The sequence below is a fragment of the Scleropages formosus genome, chromosome 9 (genome assembly GCF_900964775.1).
Source record: "Scleropages formosus chromosome 9, fSclFor1.1, whole genome shotgun sequence".
NCBI classification, from domain to species: domain Eukaryota; kingdom Metazoa; phylum Chordata; class Actinopteri; order Osteoglossiformes; family Osteoglossidae; genus Scleropages; species Scleropages formosus.
Genome location: NC_041814.1, coordinates 937,334 through 953,454, shown reverse-complemented (window position 1 = coordinate 953,454; position 16,121 = coordinate 937,334). Strand labels below are relative to the sequence as shown.

Genomic DNA, 16,121 nt, shown 5'->3' with positions numbered 1-16,121 from the left:
TGCCCAACCTCGTGTTTTGTCGCACCTTCGCAGCCAGCCTCCTGAGGGCGCTGCCGCTGCCTCTTCCGCGGTGTCCGCCGCCAGGGTCCCCGAGGAGCCCGACATGGCCAGCCAGCAGTCTGAGAGTGCCAGCCACGCCTCCGCAGAGGACGAGGAGGACGTGCCGATCACCGACATCTACTTCGTGAGTCTCGTTCACGTCGGCTCGCGGCTGTCCGCCCAGCCACAGGCTCCCGGTACTGTAAAACGTTGTTCTTGTGTGAGGGGCGGGCTGCAGTCGTCACGTCGCTTATGTCCATCGTGCGATGGACGGAAATAAAGAAGCCAGAAGCGTCGGTTTAATAAAAAGGCAGTGGAAAAGACGCACGTTGCAGTTGCCGCCTGGTCCCCCGTGTGACCCACCCGGGGTCCCGCTGTCTTTACTCGTCCAAATGCCTTAAGGGGAGGTTGCCACAAGAGCCCTTGTAGATGCTGATGCAACAGAGACGTGGCACTTGAGAGGCCCTCTTGGGGCCCTCGCTTTTAACCACTCGGCCCTCCCGTGCGTCGTGCTCTGGGTGTGTTACGCCTTCCTCCCCAGCACAGACCGGGCACCTGTCTCAGCCTACCTCTAGGTGAGAACTTGGCACACCCTGATGACGGGATAGGTGTGAGGGACACGGGCACTGGCATAGCGGCTCGGCCCCCAAACCTGTCTGCTGGCACCGATCTGCCTGTAGTTTCTCCAGGACGTCTGCGCCGGGAGTTCCTGCTCAGGGCCCTTTTCAGTACAACGAGCGTCGCTCAGCAGCTCCTCGGAGGCCCTCGGGAGCCGCGCGGGACCGGAGCGCCAGCTGAGTGTCAATGGCTCCGTTTACTCGTTCCCCTCCTCTGCCGCCGTCCTCCTCCGGCCTTCGTTAAGAGATGGGCACCGAGGAGCCGTGCGGGCATCGGACCAGCCTTCGTTAGCTGTGTCATTCGAACCGCAGCGCCGATCCCTTCGTCATTGGAGGCGCTGTGGACTGCGGCTCCTGCTCATCCTGCTTTTCGTTTCTTGCTTGGAATTTCGTTTTCATTTTCTTGGAATTTTTCATAACCCCTGCACTCATTTGCTCATTTGTGCCTGTTCTCTCATCTCTGTTTTCTCACCCATTCCCCTCCTGTCCTGCCTCCGTTCCCGTTCCGTGCCGTCTTCCCTCTCGCCCGTTGTTCGTGGTCGTGGCGCGACGCGCTGCGGTGTGCCGTCAGTTCACGGACGGGGGGTGTCTCATCCTGTCCCCCGCTCCGCTCTGTCGCCGCACACGCGGCTCGAATCCCCGCAGCAGTGTAAGTGACAACGTCCTGCCTTTCCTTTATTAACGGACTGCTGGCTGTCAGCGGCGAGCCCCTCCCCATAGGTGTTTCCATTATTCTCTATGTATTTGTATTACTTCCATCCCATTTCCATGGTTTCCAACGTTGAACATTTTTATTCAGTCTAGGTGAAAGCGATCCCTCTTGTGCCGTTTTTCCACTGTTTACTTTACCTTGGCATCGGTGACAGTGATTTGGCCCAGTTCGCTTTGGAGTCGGGTTTCATTGTGATGTGGAATCAAAGTGTGAAAACCGAGCATTGCGCTGCAAGGAAACAGCAGAGGAGCTGGGGGGGATGTGGTTACAGACCATCTGCTGCGGTGGTGGGATTCTCACCCAGCGCCGCCCCCCCTGCTCCGGAGAGCTCGGTGCGTCAGCTGACTGCGCTGAGAGTGAGAGCTGGCACACGCTCCGCTTAAAGAAACGGCAGGGAGATGCTGATGAACACACTCCGTAAGCAGGTTACACACGTGTTCCCGAGGACGTCCCGGCAGAGTTTGCGTTACGAACAGATTCTTCTTATTGTTTTTATTATTATGATCATCATCATCATCATCATCACCGGTATAATTACTTGGCAGGATGCATTTGATACTCATTTACAGCCGCTGAAGGTTAAAATATGTACGTATCTGCTTCCCCATGTCCACCCGTATGGGGAAAGCGGTTCTTTCTCCATCCCGACTCGTCTCCTCTGTTTTCGACTGTGATTTTCATTTCATCTCTTTTTGTTGCGGTTCATATTTTGACTTTTATTGATTTTAGACGTCCCACGTGGCCGCTTTCACGCAGATAGTGCAAGTAGACGGAGATGGGGTTGAATGAACAAATCCTACTGTAAATTTTAATGTCGTTCTTGTGATTAAATGACTTGGAGACTTTTAATTGAAGACTTTGCGTGTGAGTTTGAATGTTTAGGTTTACAGTCCCCATTTTAACTAACGATTTAATTACGTGATGAGCGTTACTTTTTGAATGAATCCATATAAGAGTAAATTGAAGGGCGACATGCAGTCGTGTGGGCAAACAAAGTCTTCAGCTGGCCACTGAATTGTTAAAGTGCATCTCTAAGAGAACTTATGTGCACGAGCCTTGAAGGATTTTAAAAATAGTTAAAGCTCACACTGCTCTTCCCTCTGACTCTTGTTCGGTCATTTTCTGTGTCTTTACGCTTTGTGATTCTCTCCTCCTGCTTTGTCTCATCTCCTTGCTGCCTGTCTCCGTCTTTCTGGCGTCCCCTACTGGCTCACAGCAGCCTCCCGAGGACAGGACCTGGGTTTACTCTCCCCTGCACTATGGTACAGAGTCTCCATCCTTGTCGGACGGAGAGAGGGAGACCGTAAGTGCTCGAGGACCCTTTTGCACATGGCCTCGCCGCATCATGCCATACATCCGACAATACCCACACCACCGGCCCTCATTTACCAGCCCTCCAGATGTTATGTACTGCATTTCTCTGTGTTTAATTTCTCTTTTTTTTAATCATCGTTATTGTTAGATGGCTTTCTTTTTTCTTTTTTTATTATAAAAGGGTTTCATACATTTTTATGGTGAGATGTTTCCCAGATCAGAGCAACACTTCCGTAATCTGTTGCAGATTGATAATCCTAATAATTATTTGTGCTGCTGTTTCTCTCTTCTAAATAGCTTTTTTTTAAATCAAGATGCAATTTAATAACATTTAGCTGTGATTTCAGGAAACCGTTCCCTGTGCGTGTGTCATTAAGCAGAATTCGGGGTCGTGTCTCGTAACGGCACGGTGATTTTGAGCAGCAGCAGGGCTGCTCGGCGCGAGGTACTAAAGAGCCTTATTTCACACTCAAGCCCCACACACGGGTACATCGATGCTGTAAAGGGCTGCTGGTCAAGCTGAATCACATTTTGGCTGCAGAGAGGTGTTAAAAGATTTATGCCTCTTAATATCCAATCACTCATCTTAGGTGAAAGGTTTTGCAGTGGAAGGAAAACCAAAGGTGCTAAATTGAGAACAGAGCCTATAACCTATAATGTAAACTCGGCATATTGTTCCTAAAAAAAGTTCCACTCTGTTCATCGGTCATATGTGGCCATATTGAGACGTATTTTTTTCGGAGCGCTCAGATTATTATATCCTTAAATTTCCCCCCGTCGAAAACGTTTAAGCAGCGCAGAGGACTCTGGTGCCGCAGCATTCGGCCTGGCAGGCCATCAGAAGGTACCGCAGTGGGGGGAGTGATGTGCTCCATTACCCCCCGCAGATTGCGGTGGCAACGTTAATCTCCTAATGAATGGCTGGATTGCAACAGCAAGCGGCTGGCACGCAATCTCAGAAAAGGGCAAAAAAAAAAAAAAAGGTGTCAAGACTGGCAGCAAAGTGGGAAGGTGCTGTGTGCGTATAGCTGATGGGTGTGTCGGTAGCGTGTGAACGCTCGCGTGTCCCTCTCTGCGGTCGGACACAGGGCACGGTGACACATGAGCTTGTCGCGCTAACTGAAGATGTCGTCGTCTTGTGTCATTCTGCAGAGGACTGGCTATTTTATGCAGAGACGCACGCATGATGTGTGTGTTTTCGGGGAAATTAATTTTAAAAAGAGCAGCCATGTGAGATTTGCACATTATTCTCTGTTTTTAACCAGTTCTCTGTTCCTATGAGAATTACTGTAATCTCCGGTGTGAGGTGAAGGGCTTGAATCCGCAGTGACCGCGTGTGCAATTTCCACTTCTTCCACACCTTTACCTGCTCAGCAGGTTACCCCAGGTGTTGGGGAAAACAGATTCTGGGCTTTACAGCCATTCCGTGGAAACTTCCCTGAAAATTTATTTCGGTCACACTTAGTTTACTTAGTCTTATTTACGCTCGGCACATTCTCCGACTGCTTTACACGTTAATTTTTATTTAAACTATTGTGGGGTAGAATGTGAGTTTCACATCTTTGTTTGTGTTTAAGTGTCCAAAACACAAAATTCAACTAACGCCCACAAGTGGACCTGAAAGTCTGTCCGTTAATCCAAAGTCACTTTCACCACTAATTTTCATCGGTAAAAGCGACGGAATGCAAATCCCCCTACGTTTATTTGTTGGTTAGGTTCTGAAGAATCCTCAATTAAATCTTTAATAAAAGTACTTTTTACTAACTTTGAACTGGAGGGAAATTAAAAGTAATTTTAAATTTAGAATTGTTACAATCTCCTATCCAAACCCCACTATTGACTGATCAATCACATAAATATGTGCAAAGTTCATCAGCTTCTGGCCACTTTCAGCTTTATTATTCATGCATTTACTGAAATCTAAATACAGACATACCTCCATATCACTTTTTCTGAGATACAGTTGCAAGGAAAGATGGTGAATCCTTTGGAATTACTCGGATTTCTGCATTATTTATTCATAAAATGTCTGATCTTCAGCGAAGTTATAATAGACCGTCTAGGTAAACTAGTAACACACATAAATGATTGTACTCCCTGTCAACATTGAACACATCATTTACAAATTCACGGTCCAGGCTGGAAAACGTACAGTATGTGAATAGGGTGTTCCAATCGATGATACGAGGTTGGAGGTGCCATGTCCTGTGGAAAAGGTCCACGAAGTCTGGGTCCGGACAGTCTGCTCTTCTCGAGAAAAATCGACCTATCGTAAAAATACTTCTAAGACTTTGTTAGCTTTAGCTACATTAAAACTTATTTAAATTAACATTCTCTCGAGAACCTCTTATTTAATGTACGTTGTTGACCGATCCGTCTCATGAATGTATGCAAAACTTATTTTGCTGGCTACCAAAACTCAGGAGCAGCACACGTGTGGGATAGGGGCTGTTGAAGCAAGTCGAGTTAATCCAGTCCCACACACCACTTCTGTCTGAGTGTGTTTTACCGCCACCTATAGGCTGGTTGTGTAAACACAGGTCACGTTCGCTTCGCTCCGCTACGGACGGAAATGTCCGGCAGTGGATTGGTGAGGAAAACGCAATCAAAATTAACTGGAAAATGTTTTTTATCTTTTTACAAGAAGTCAGTGTAAGGTCTTTGGTGACGTTACCTTGCTTTTTGCATGTAATACCGGAGTTAGTGGTGTACTTATATTGAAAACGCTCTCTTCTTCTCTTCTCAGCAGTAAACGGTGGCACCGAAGAAGCCGGGAGAAGCGAGCCTGTTCCTGCCAACGGAGCCCGCTGTTAGGGTGACAGGCGTACGGGACAGAAAATCTCAAGTGTGGGAGAAATTCGGCGTAGTCCCACAAATGCTTCCGGACAATTCCTAGAAAAACCTGCCCCCAATCAAATATATGCAGATGTACATTTAGAACAGGAGATGAACGGAAAGAGTAGTGTTCTCGACAGTAAGTCCTGGCCTCAGAGCAGGACTCCGCTGTCAACTCTCCTCTCTAGTGCTCTCATCCGAAACCAAGGAAGGGCTTTGTGTTAATGTTTGTTTTTTTTTTTAAACCTTGTTTCTGTGCATTTTTAAGCCAATTTTAATACTGTGAACATTTTTAATGTCGTGCATTGTATGCCATAAAAAGTCAGGGTTTCCTGCAGTTCCACTTTTAAGGACTGTTGAACCATATTCCTTGTCGTTTTCGGTCTGGATTTCAGGGCGATGCTGGGTGGCAAGAAATTGAAATCCTGGTTTCAAATATATATGTATACATAAATGCATGCGCGCACACACGTTTTCTTCTCCAAGGATGGAGATCGTACTTCCTTTAGAAGTTACGCTTAAGGAAGAATTTTGATTTATTTACTCAAGGTCTTAGTTTGAATCATTTTAAAACGTTTATTTAAGGTATCAGTTTCTCTCTCAAGGGCCTACACACACACACACACACACACACACACACACAGGTGAGATTAAAACTGTTGCTTGATCATGGAAACCCATAATATTTACTGTACACGGATGTCTTCCGGGGAGAACAGTTTGGAGAAATGTGGCCTGTCGTTCTGTGTAAATGGCAACCAGCTGATACGTTGTAATGTTGCGTGAAAAGGCGACTTCGCACAGATGATGGATTTTGGTATAAATGCCACTTAAGGAGTCAGGTTCACGTTCCTTGGTCATGTCCGACATGTTAGCCCTCAGGTGCTCTTTCAGTCAACTAAGTGGGCAGATTTTTAAGCAAATTTGCTAGGGTGTTGGATATTAGCACTCCCATTTGAAGTTGAGAGCGGAAAATTCCTTCTCCGTGTAAAGTGTGTGTTTGTGTGTCCGGTTTTCTCAGTCTTCGTTTAGTAGGAATCACTGCGGTAAACCAACTGACGGACCTCGGGAATGACATCAAGGGCTAGGTGACTGCTGGTAGAAAGCAATGATCCATAATTTCTTGATGTTCTCTCTGTTTTATTGTTATTACTTTGGCTGCTCTTTATGGAATCCATCAACTTTTAAGTCCTTTTTCCCCACCTGTGCTGTACAATTGAAAGCATTGACACAATCACCTTCTTATTCAATACAGTTAGGTTTGTAGGTGAGAAAAACCCAGATTAAATACACAGTACAACTATCAAATAGGATTCTTGTCCTTGTGTCATGAAGTTGAACTACAAACATTTGTCTGCTATCTATAGTTATTTTTTATTTGGGGAGTACACTTTGCTATGATGTGAAATAATGTTGATTGTTATGAATTGATGAATTGCAGTGGCCAGTTATTGATTGCGGTTATCAATGACACAGTGAGTTTAACAGCGTTATATTTATTTGTAGTTCCGTAAAATTTTATTGCCTTATTGAGAAATGTAAGCTTTGTCAAATTGTTCAGTTTATGGTAACATTTATTTCTAAGCCATGTTCTAATATTTGTCTCTGGTAGTGTGTACATAAGAATGAATTTGTGTATATAGATATAAATATATATTTTCCTTTTGAACCGGAGAGCTTTTGCCCCCCCCCCCCCCTTTTTTTTTTTTTTTTTTTTTTTTTTTAAAATTAATTTTAGGTTGCTGGCTGCTAGCAAGATGTTAAGATCCCCAATGAATTTACTGTAACATAATGTATACTTTACAGGACTGATGAATTGCAGCTATATTAATTGTACAGTATATACATCAGAACTGATCCTTTGTAAGACTCCGGACTCCAGAGTTGTTGGAAAATTGAAGTTCTCTCTATCGTGAGGTATCCTGACATTTCAGTTACATGTGTGTAAATGCGTGAGTGTCTCTTGGTTTGATTTCAAAACGCTGTGTACCCTGTCTCAATGGGAGTCCATAGCATGTTTTAAAAAAAAAAAAAAAATGAATATGCACATCAGAAACATGTATATATCGTAAGTATTTATATCCTTCTATTTATATGTACATATAAATAGATGGCTATATTTGTGCGCTTGGACTGTAAAAAAAAGAAAAAAAACTGAATTTCAGAATAAAGCAGTTCCTGTAATAAAATACTGTACTTTCCCATGATTTCAAAACATGTCTGCGTAAAGCTGATATTATAGAACTTGTATGTGCAGTGGGCAATGCTGTCTTTCTCTCTCCCTCTCATGCCGGTGTTGGGGAAACCATTGCATAGTGCTAGATTTTTGGTTCCACGTGTAGTTTTTCTTCATATCAGTTACAATCCTCTTGACCGACTGTTAACCTTGTGTAGCAGTTGTTTGATAGTGCCATACATGTGACTGCTCAATGTACCGCAAAGTTTGAATGATCACTATTTCTGTGTGTAGACAGCTTATCAAGTACTGTACGTAAAGATATAATTAAACCAAGTACTATTGTAACTAAGTTGCATTTGGTTGCATGAGGCCTACAAGCTATTTGAAGCAATACTAATAAAAAGGGTGAAATGTTTTCAGACATTTTTACTAAAATTGCCTTTATGCTATGCGGCATTTTTAAGAAAACTTTTAAGGTTTTAATGTTTTCGTTATAAATGAGACATGCCTCAAAGTCCAGGAAAAATTTTTGGTGGTTGGTTGAGCAGAATTTGTGCTTTGGAGTATGGATTCAACCTCACAAAGGGAGACTTTCAGAAAAAAAAAAAAAAAAATTAAAATGCAGGTTTTTTTTTGTATTATGTCAAAGTATATGGCATGTGCAGCAATGAAAATTCATAGCCACTTAGTCCCATGTACGGTGTATATAATCCATACCACGAAATTCCCTTTTTTACAGAGCTGTGCATTACATACACAAATATGGAGTTGCAATAATTGATGCATTTACCAACATTTCAATAAACTGATAAAACTGACACATTACTTTTTTGTAAAAAAATATGAATTAGTTATTTGCCCATATTGTGGCTGAGTATGCTTTTGTAAATTACTATTACACTTCTATTTTTCTTTATTCAAGGATTTTTATGGGATTGAAGAAAGCTTTTTTTTTTTTTTTTTTTTTTTTTTTTTTTAAGTCTCCAGAAAAAATGCAAATTTGTTTTTGTGGTCTTGTTGATTTGTATTTATTATTTGATAAGGGTTTGTTTTTTTTTTTTTTTTTTCCTCTCCATAAAAATATGTAGCACCAGCTTTGATGCAAGCAGATGTGAGACTATTGTACAATTACCCTTGAAAATGGCAGTTGTAAGAGAAATTCTGTGATAGCTAGAACTGACACATTAGACTTCCTAGGTGAAATATGCAGATGTGATTTAACATTTTAATGTTTACCATGTACATTCACAACTAATGAAATTAGGGGAAAATGTGAATAAAACTTATGAATTACAATTTTGCCTTTTTATTTCATAAGATTGAATACTATAATCATCATAACCAAAAATCAAAATTTTTGATTTGTGTTCATTTTGGTTTTCTTGTGTTCACCTGTGGAAAACATAAGATATGCAGTTTAATGGAATTTTCAATTTGTCTCATTACTGGTGGAAAATGTACAGGGAAAGCTGATATTTGCTGTCCTCATGATTAATTTTACACTAAACTATCTACGGTGTCTTATTTTATGGGAATGTCCCGTAGGCACAAATCATACCCATTGTCCTGTATTCTGTATCCAAAGAATATCAAAGTTTTAGCATAAAGAAAATCTTAATAAACATAAGATTTCCAAGTAGGCCACAGTGAATCAGAATAAATTATGCTTTTTGCAAATATATGAATTAGGAACGCTTCAGTCAAAGATTGGCGCATTAGTGTTTTTTGTGAAAGTTATTCGTTATTTGCCCATATTATGGCAAAAGACATTGGCTTTGTAAATTTTTTTTTTTTTTTTTTTTCTTTTTTTACTTGTCATTTTGCAGGTCATCTGTTTAAAAAAGGAAAGTGATGTTGACACTGATGGCCCGTCTTTTGTCACTAAATAAATGGGTGGCATGGTGGCACAGCAAGTAGCGCTGCTGTTTCACAGCACCTGAGTGGTGGGAGAGGACATGGGTTTGATCCCCACTCAGTCTGTGTGGAATTTGCATGTTCTCCCCATGTCCGTGTGGGTTTCCTCCGGGTGCTCCGGTTTCCGCCCACAGTCCAAAGCCGTTCAGGTTGATTCATAGTGAGAGAGTGTGTTGCACTGATGTATGGATGAGTGACCCAGTGTATACAGCAGTGTAAGTCACCGCGATGAATAGGGGTGTGGATGATAAAACTGCACAGTCCAGTGGAAGTCGCTTTGGAGAAGCGTCTGTTAAATGTAAAAGCTCGCGGACGTATCTGGAGTATGGCACAGTAATCATTTGTTAAATGACGGAGAACAAGAGCGCCGCTAGAAGACATCTGCAGCCCCATGCCATGTGCGGTACACACAGATTTACATGATCATGGGAATGATTCCCCACCGCTCTGAACGTCGTCTTGAACGAACACTCTCCATTATAATCAGTGATAATAAAAAATGCCTCTTCATTCAACACAGCGCTGAACGGCCACGTTCCAGAGAGCAGGTACTTACACATAAATTCTAAGTCCGCATACACACAGAGCAGTATTTTACCAGTATCATCAGTGCACTTCATTAATTAACTTGGCCGCACGAAATCACATCATCATCATCATCATCATGATCATGGTAATAAATAATACTCTGCACTGTGACTGGAAACTCCCTACAGTTTATGTCAAATTTAATAATACAGCGTGACTTGTACGGAATGCCAGTTGTAATATATGTTCCCGTAATTACAATTACTGTATCACTCGTTGGCCCTGGACACTGTTTTAATCCCTTTGAAATAGCGTATTTATCGGAGCTACACTACACCTTATATTAAACATACAAATTAGGAATTGGTCCATGGCGAATGGATACAACAATATGATTGGGCAGAGCTGGCCTCGGTGCAAAATGAACGATTGTGATTGGTCGAAGCACACATCACTCGCGCTCACGGGACCAGCGCCTGGTCGAGCTGCTCGGTTTCCTGCCGGCTGGGGCGCGGATCGGCTGACTCTGGGGGTTTTTTTTTTTTGTGTTAGGAGGAGAATAGCGGTAATAAAGTGAAAGAGTGACGATGGGAACCCGGGACGACGAGTACGACTATCTGTTTAAAGGTGAGTTGTCGGGAAAGTCAGAGGTGATGTGGATCGTTTTAGTGAGAGAAGGGAGTAGAAGCACCGTGGCTGGGCGCGGAGCCGCGGCCCTGGAGGCCTCCCCACCCCTCCCTCCTCTTCCCTTCCTCCTTCTCCCTTCCTCCTTCCCTTCCCTCTCATCCCCTCCGCGGCTGTTCGGAGCCCGGTAGCAATCGGCTCCGAGGCCACAGAGAGCGGAGCGAAGTAGGGCGGCCCGTCGTCCGCTAAGCTGCGGGAGGTTCCCGCCGAGCGGAGCAGCACGGCGCCGCAGGAGTAGAGAGTAGTCGACGGAGCTCCGAGGCCGAGATAGGTAGGGGCAGCGCACACGGTCACGGTGTGATGATAGCGCACCGCCCCGGGCCGGCCGGGCACAAACGAAATTACTACTACTTCTTGTGCAGCGCTTGCTCAGTTCAGTTGCTGCCGTTCCGCGCCCGGCCGCCCAGCGCCCACCGCACCGCCGGTGCCGTAGTGACTCCGATGCGCCTGCCTGGTTACCTACCGGGTTACTTGCAGCAGGGCTGCCTGACCTGCTGCTGTGCCTGAATTACTCCGCGACCCGAGAGCAGGCAGCTGACAAGGCCGCCTCCACCAGAAAGCCAAAAAGAGCCATTTTTCCTGTGCAACTATGCGGCTACGCGACGCGCTTGTGGGAGAAGAACGTGTTAGTCCGCATAGAGTCCAGTTAGTTAGTCCTCAAGTTGTCCAGCGTGTTGGTCCACAAGTGACAAGTACTGCGTTTTAAACTGTTGTTCGAAAGCTGCTTTCAGCACATTTGTTTGTGTGCTTGCTCTGCACTGTACTGTACCCTGCTTTACCATACACCTTACTGCACCACACCGCATGTTGAATTCACTAATCCAAAGTATCATTTACAGTAGAATCTCTCCCACTGATTACATTTATTCATTTAGCTCACACTTCTTTCCAAACTAAGTGAATTACGAAGTTATGTTACAATTATTCTAGCCCTTTATAGCTGGGAATTTTACTGTAGTAATTTAGGGTAAGTGCCTTGCTCAAGGGTACTACAGCTGGAGGTGAGACTCAAACCTGCGACCTTTGGGTCCAAAGGCAGCAGCTCTAACCCTAACCCTGCCAGCTGGAGCTTAATTACCTTCACATATGACCAGTGTGTCAGAGATGGTAAAAACACTGTCATGTGCTGTTGCACAACGCTCATCTGCTGACCTCAGGTTACGAACTGCTGTCTTATAACTAAACGGACATTTTCAGGGCAAACGCGATGTTTCGGCTGACCGATTTAAATAAGGTGTCAAACATGGCATTGGGAAGGATGAAATGGGAAGTGGACGGGTGTCGTCATCTCCAGCCCTTCCCCTCGGTACATTTCTCTACTTTAACCTTCTTTATGGAGCCTGAAAAAAAAAACGCTTTGCGAGTGTGCTTCCCTCTGAGACTAATGAAGGAAACACCTTGTTTCGTGTTTGTTTCCTGTCTGCATACAACCGATGTTGGATGTCAGTTGAAAGTGAAAAGAACTTGAGCCCTTTTGTGTGAACACATCCTCATTACCCAGTGCTGTGTATAGTTGTTGTCCTGTGTGCCTTTTCAAAGTTAACACGTGTCACTTGGTTCCGTCTCCCTTGCTTCGGCCCGTATTGACGTGTCCCTCTTTTCTTTGTGTGCATCTGTGTTTGTGGCTCGCAGTGGTGCTCATTGGCGACTCCGGCGTGGGCAAGAGCAACCTGCTGTCCCGTTTCACACGGAACGAGTTCAACCTGGAGAGCAAGAGCACCATCGGCGTGGAGTTCGCCACCCGCAGCATCCAGGTGGACGGCAAGACGATAAAGGCCCAGATCTGGGACACGGCCGGACAGGAGCGCTACAGAGCCATCACCTCGGCGTGAGTGCAGGCTGCCCGGCGTCGCCGCCGCGTAGCCCGGAACGGCGACGGGTCTCCGAACGTCCGTCGGGCGCAAACAAATCGCCGCTTTTGTCTCTCTCGCCGTGTTCTCGCGCTCTGTGGGTTCAAAGTCCTCGTTTCGTGACCTGAGACCGAGGCGTGTGCCGTGGCGCGCTGTGCCGGACGGTGTGTGCGTGTCCCCCCCCCCCCCCCCCACCGTCTCACTTTGCTCCGTCTCTTAGATACTATCGGGGGGCCGTCGGAGCCCTGCTGGTGTACGACATCGCCAAGCACCTGACCTATGAGAACGTGGAGCGCTGGCTGAAGGAGCTGCGCGACCACGCCGACAACAACATTGTCATCATGCTGGTGGGCAACAAGAGCGACCTGCGCCACTTGAGAGCGGTGCCCACCGACGAGGCGCGTGCCTTCGCAGGTAAACCGCTGTCTCCGGCGGGGAGGGGGGGGCTCTGCGTGACATTGCGGACGGACGTTACCGACCGTGGCAACTGTGTTTTCTTCTCCTCCTTTTCCGTCTTCAGAGAAGAATAATCTCTCGTTCATCGAGACCTCGGCCTTGGACTCGACCAACGTCGAAGAGGCGTTCAAAAACATCCTCACAGGTACGGCTCAGGGTCCCGTTCCCGCCCGCGCTCCATCTCCGCGTTTGGTTCGCTGCGTCGCTCATGCTGCTCGGCACACTTAACAGCGACAGCCGCAGGTGTCAGATTTCTGAAGAAATGGAAGCGCCGTCGTGCGCGACATCATACCGGCTCCTCCAGAGCGTATGCCACCGTTTTCGGCAAGTTGTCGCGGAGCGGGACGGTCGCGAGCGTTTCCGACAGCGGGTACTGACGAACTCCCGTGTCCTCCGCAGAGATCTACCGCATCGTTTCACAGAAGCAGATCGCCGACCGGTCGGCGCACGACGAGTCTCCGGGCAACAACGTAGTGGACATCAGCGTGCCTCCTACCACCGACGGGCAGAGGGGCAGCAAACTGCAGTGCTGCCAGAACCTGTGACCCTCTACTTTGTTCAGGACCCATAGTGACCTCCCCACCCCAGACCCCTTTTTAGTCCCTTCTGTTTCCACACACTAGTCATCTCTGCTTTGCCCCAAGTGTTGTGCTGCTACTGTTTATTCCCTGATATAATTTTGTCAATATTTTTTGTCTTACTGTAAGTGAAATTCCTCTTTATTTTTTCTTTCCAACTTTATTGTTGCCTTGTTTACCTCAGCAAGATTTTACTGTGGCACTGGGAGACGGGGCTCTGATAATGTGACCCACTCCAACTGAATGGATGGTGAGAGATCAGTATGTCCTGAGCTGCCAAGTGCTCCTTCGCATTGACTGAGTTTCATGGTGTGATCAGGGAGTCAGATGGGTGAGGGTTATGGGGATCTGCAGAGCATTTCGCTTGGACAGCTGTGTGTCCAACGTATTCCGGATACACAGAAATGCAGAAGCGGTGTGGAGTGCGTTCTTTTTTTTCTTTGAATCTCATCAGAAAAAAAAAAAAAGAGCTGTCAAGATGGTAAATTTGTCAAGATGTGACTTTCTAAATTAGTTCGTTCATTGTCTTTTACGTAAGCGTTACACGCTTGTTTTCTTCTGCAAGTTACTGTCAAAGTTTTTGCAGTGCTGAATGTGCAGTTTGTGTCTTGCCAATCAATTTTCACTAGAACTAATGTCTAAATAAACTACACTTATTTAAAATGGCTGTGAAATTTTAACCCACTAATGCAATCGGTATTCTTCTCAAAAAAGATGTTGCTAAAAAGGGAGAAATTGAAAGGACCACAATGATACATGGGGAGGGGGGGGTCGTACATATGTTGTCTTTTCACAAAATAGTCAAGGCAGGCTTGCGTTAGTGATTTTTCTGAAAAGATGGTAGGTTAAATTTTACAAGTTCAGAATGGTTTTTAACGTTTCGGTGGGCTGCGGTTACTGCATATTTCCTCCGAGATACTGGCGTAACCTCTTAAGTGGAAATTAAAATGTGTTCCGTCTCTGGAGAGCCAAAAACTTTTCATCTTTTTTCACTTAATGAGCTTATTGACTGAAAACCGTCGATGTTACAGTTAGCGCTGCAGGTTTATATCCTTGATTAATTTTGCTCACCGGTGGGGTAGTATAGTAGCCCCTTGCTCTTTTGCACGTTAGTAATCCCTAGTGAAATATATAAGGCCCATTGTCTATTCAATACGCAAGCTATAGCTATGGTGTTTTGCAAAAAAAAAAAACCCACATAAAACCTATTTGGAAAGATGGCTTTATACAGTCTGCCTGAACTTCATTTCGAATTTGTGCTCTTGCCATTTTCTTGAAGTCTGGTGGATTTGTTACAGAAACCAGACTGTGCTGATACACCATAGAAAGTAAGATTTTAGAAGACACTTTTGTCAGTGCTTCAATGTAAAACCCTAAGAATTTTTTTTTTCTCCTTCAGTTTATAATAAAGCTGTGCCTGTGTGCAAAAATTAACTACTGCTCTATAGGTCATGAAATGGAGGAAGAAAACCAGTGTTCGTTATAGATGCTCTGTGGCCCTAAAAAAGCGAGTGTAGTAAAATGTAGTAACCAGACACCCTTAGGCAAATGTCTGAAGCCTTCTATAGCACATGAATGTCAGTGTTCTTTCTTCGCCTTATATTTTTAGCACATTTTCCCAAATAGACACACTAAAACTGGCATCCAGAGTTAATATTAAGAACTAAATTTCCTGTTCATCTAGTATAGAATCTAGTATAGAAATTGTAATTGGCTAACAGCATATAAGCAGTTTTAACAATTTCTTTATGCAGTTGCGCATTGAAGTGATGTTTTTAAATGCTTTCTCCTCATCCTTCGGTGACTTTTTTTTTCCATGTATGTCCAGTGCAATCCACTCTGTGTATATATATATGTGTGTGTGTGTGTATGTATGTATGTATGTATATTATATATACACACACACGTCACTTAATTTGTGCATGGTAAAATGTATGGCGAATTAAATAAATTGCCAAAAATCAGCCCCCGTGTGTTTATTGTCAGAAACTGCTGCTTTAAATATTTCCCTGAGTAAAATCATCATTTTAGGTCCCTTTTTCTGTTGACGCGTGTTCATTCTTTTACACAGGAATTCGTTCTCTCGAGCTTTAGTTAACGGTTTTTTTTTTTTTTAAGAAAACATTTCTTGCATCTGTATTTTTGCGGAAAAAATATTACTGAGAGACGTGGAAGCAGTTTATTTCAGTCATCTTTCCCGGATGTTAAATAAGAGCACCGCTGAAAACGCTACCGGTACTTCATTTCAAGTGAAAAAAGCCGCTGTATTGCCGCTAATTCTCAAAACATTCGGTGTGTGGCGCTAATCCAGAATTTACGGCAGTTTACATTCGACGCCTTTGTGCCGTCGCACGTCAATCAAGGATTTTTGCTTGCTGATTGGTTGCTAAACATGTGAGGGGCGGGTACAACCCG

The 16,121-nt window shown here is 44.7% G+C and overlaps 2 protein-coding genes across 4 annotated transcripts in view; both read left to right on the top strand.

Annotated features, from left to right (window-relative positions):
• The window catches only part of pip5k1ca (phosphatidylinositol-4-phosphate 5-kinase, type I, gamma a), a 32,101-nt gene extending 24,893 nt beyond the window's left edge, over positions 1-7,208 (top strand). Inside the window, exons 16-18 of one of the 3 annotated variants that reach the window (XM_018728311.2) lie at positions 34-184; positions 2,585-2,671; positions 5,429-7,208. In XM_018728311.2, the coding sequence (XP_018583827.1) occupies positions 34-184; positions 2,585-2,671; positions 5,429-5,434 (244 nt within the window). In that variant the 3' untranslated portion in view covers positions 5,435-7,208. The remainder of the gene's footprint in view (positions 1-33; positions 185-2,584; positions 2,672-5,428) is intronic. The other 2 variants (XM_018728313.2, XM_018728312.2) reach the window with 2 other exon arrangements.
• Positions 7,209-10,608: 3,400 nt separating this feature from the next.
• On the top strand, positions 10,609-15,666 carry LOC108919764 (ras-related protein Rab-11B). Its single transcript, XM_029254817.1, has 5 exons — positions 10,609-10,765; positions 12,455-12,650; positions 12,893-13,086; positions 13,193-13,273; positions 13,528-15,666. The coding sequence occupies exons 1-5, from the start codon at positions 10,726-10,728 to the stop codon at positions 13,671-13,673; spliced, it is 657 nt and encodes a 218-aa protein (XP_029110650.1). The 5' UTR covers positions 10,609-10,725; the 3' UTR covers positions 13,674-15,666.
• Positions 15,667-16,121: the final 455 nt, after the last annotated feature.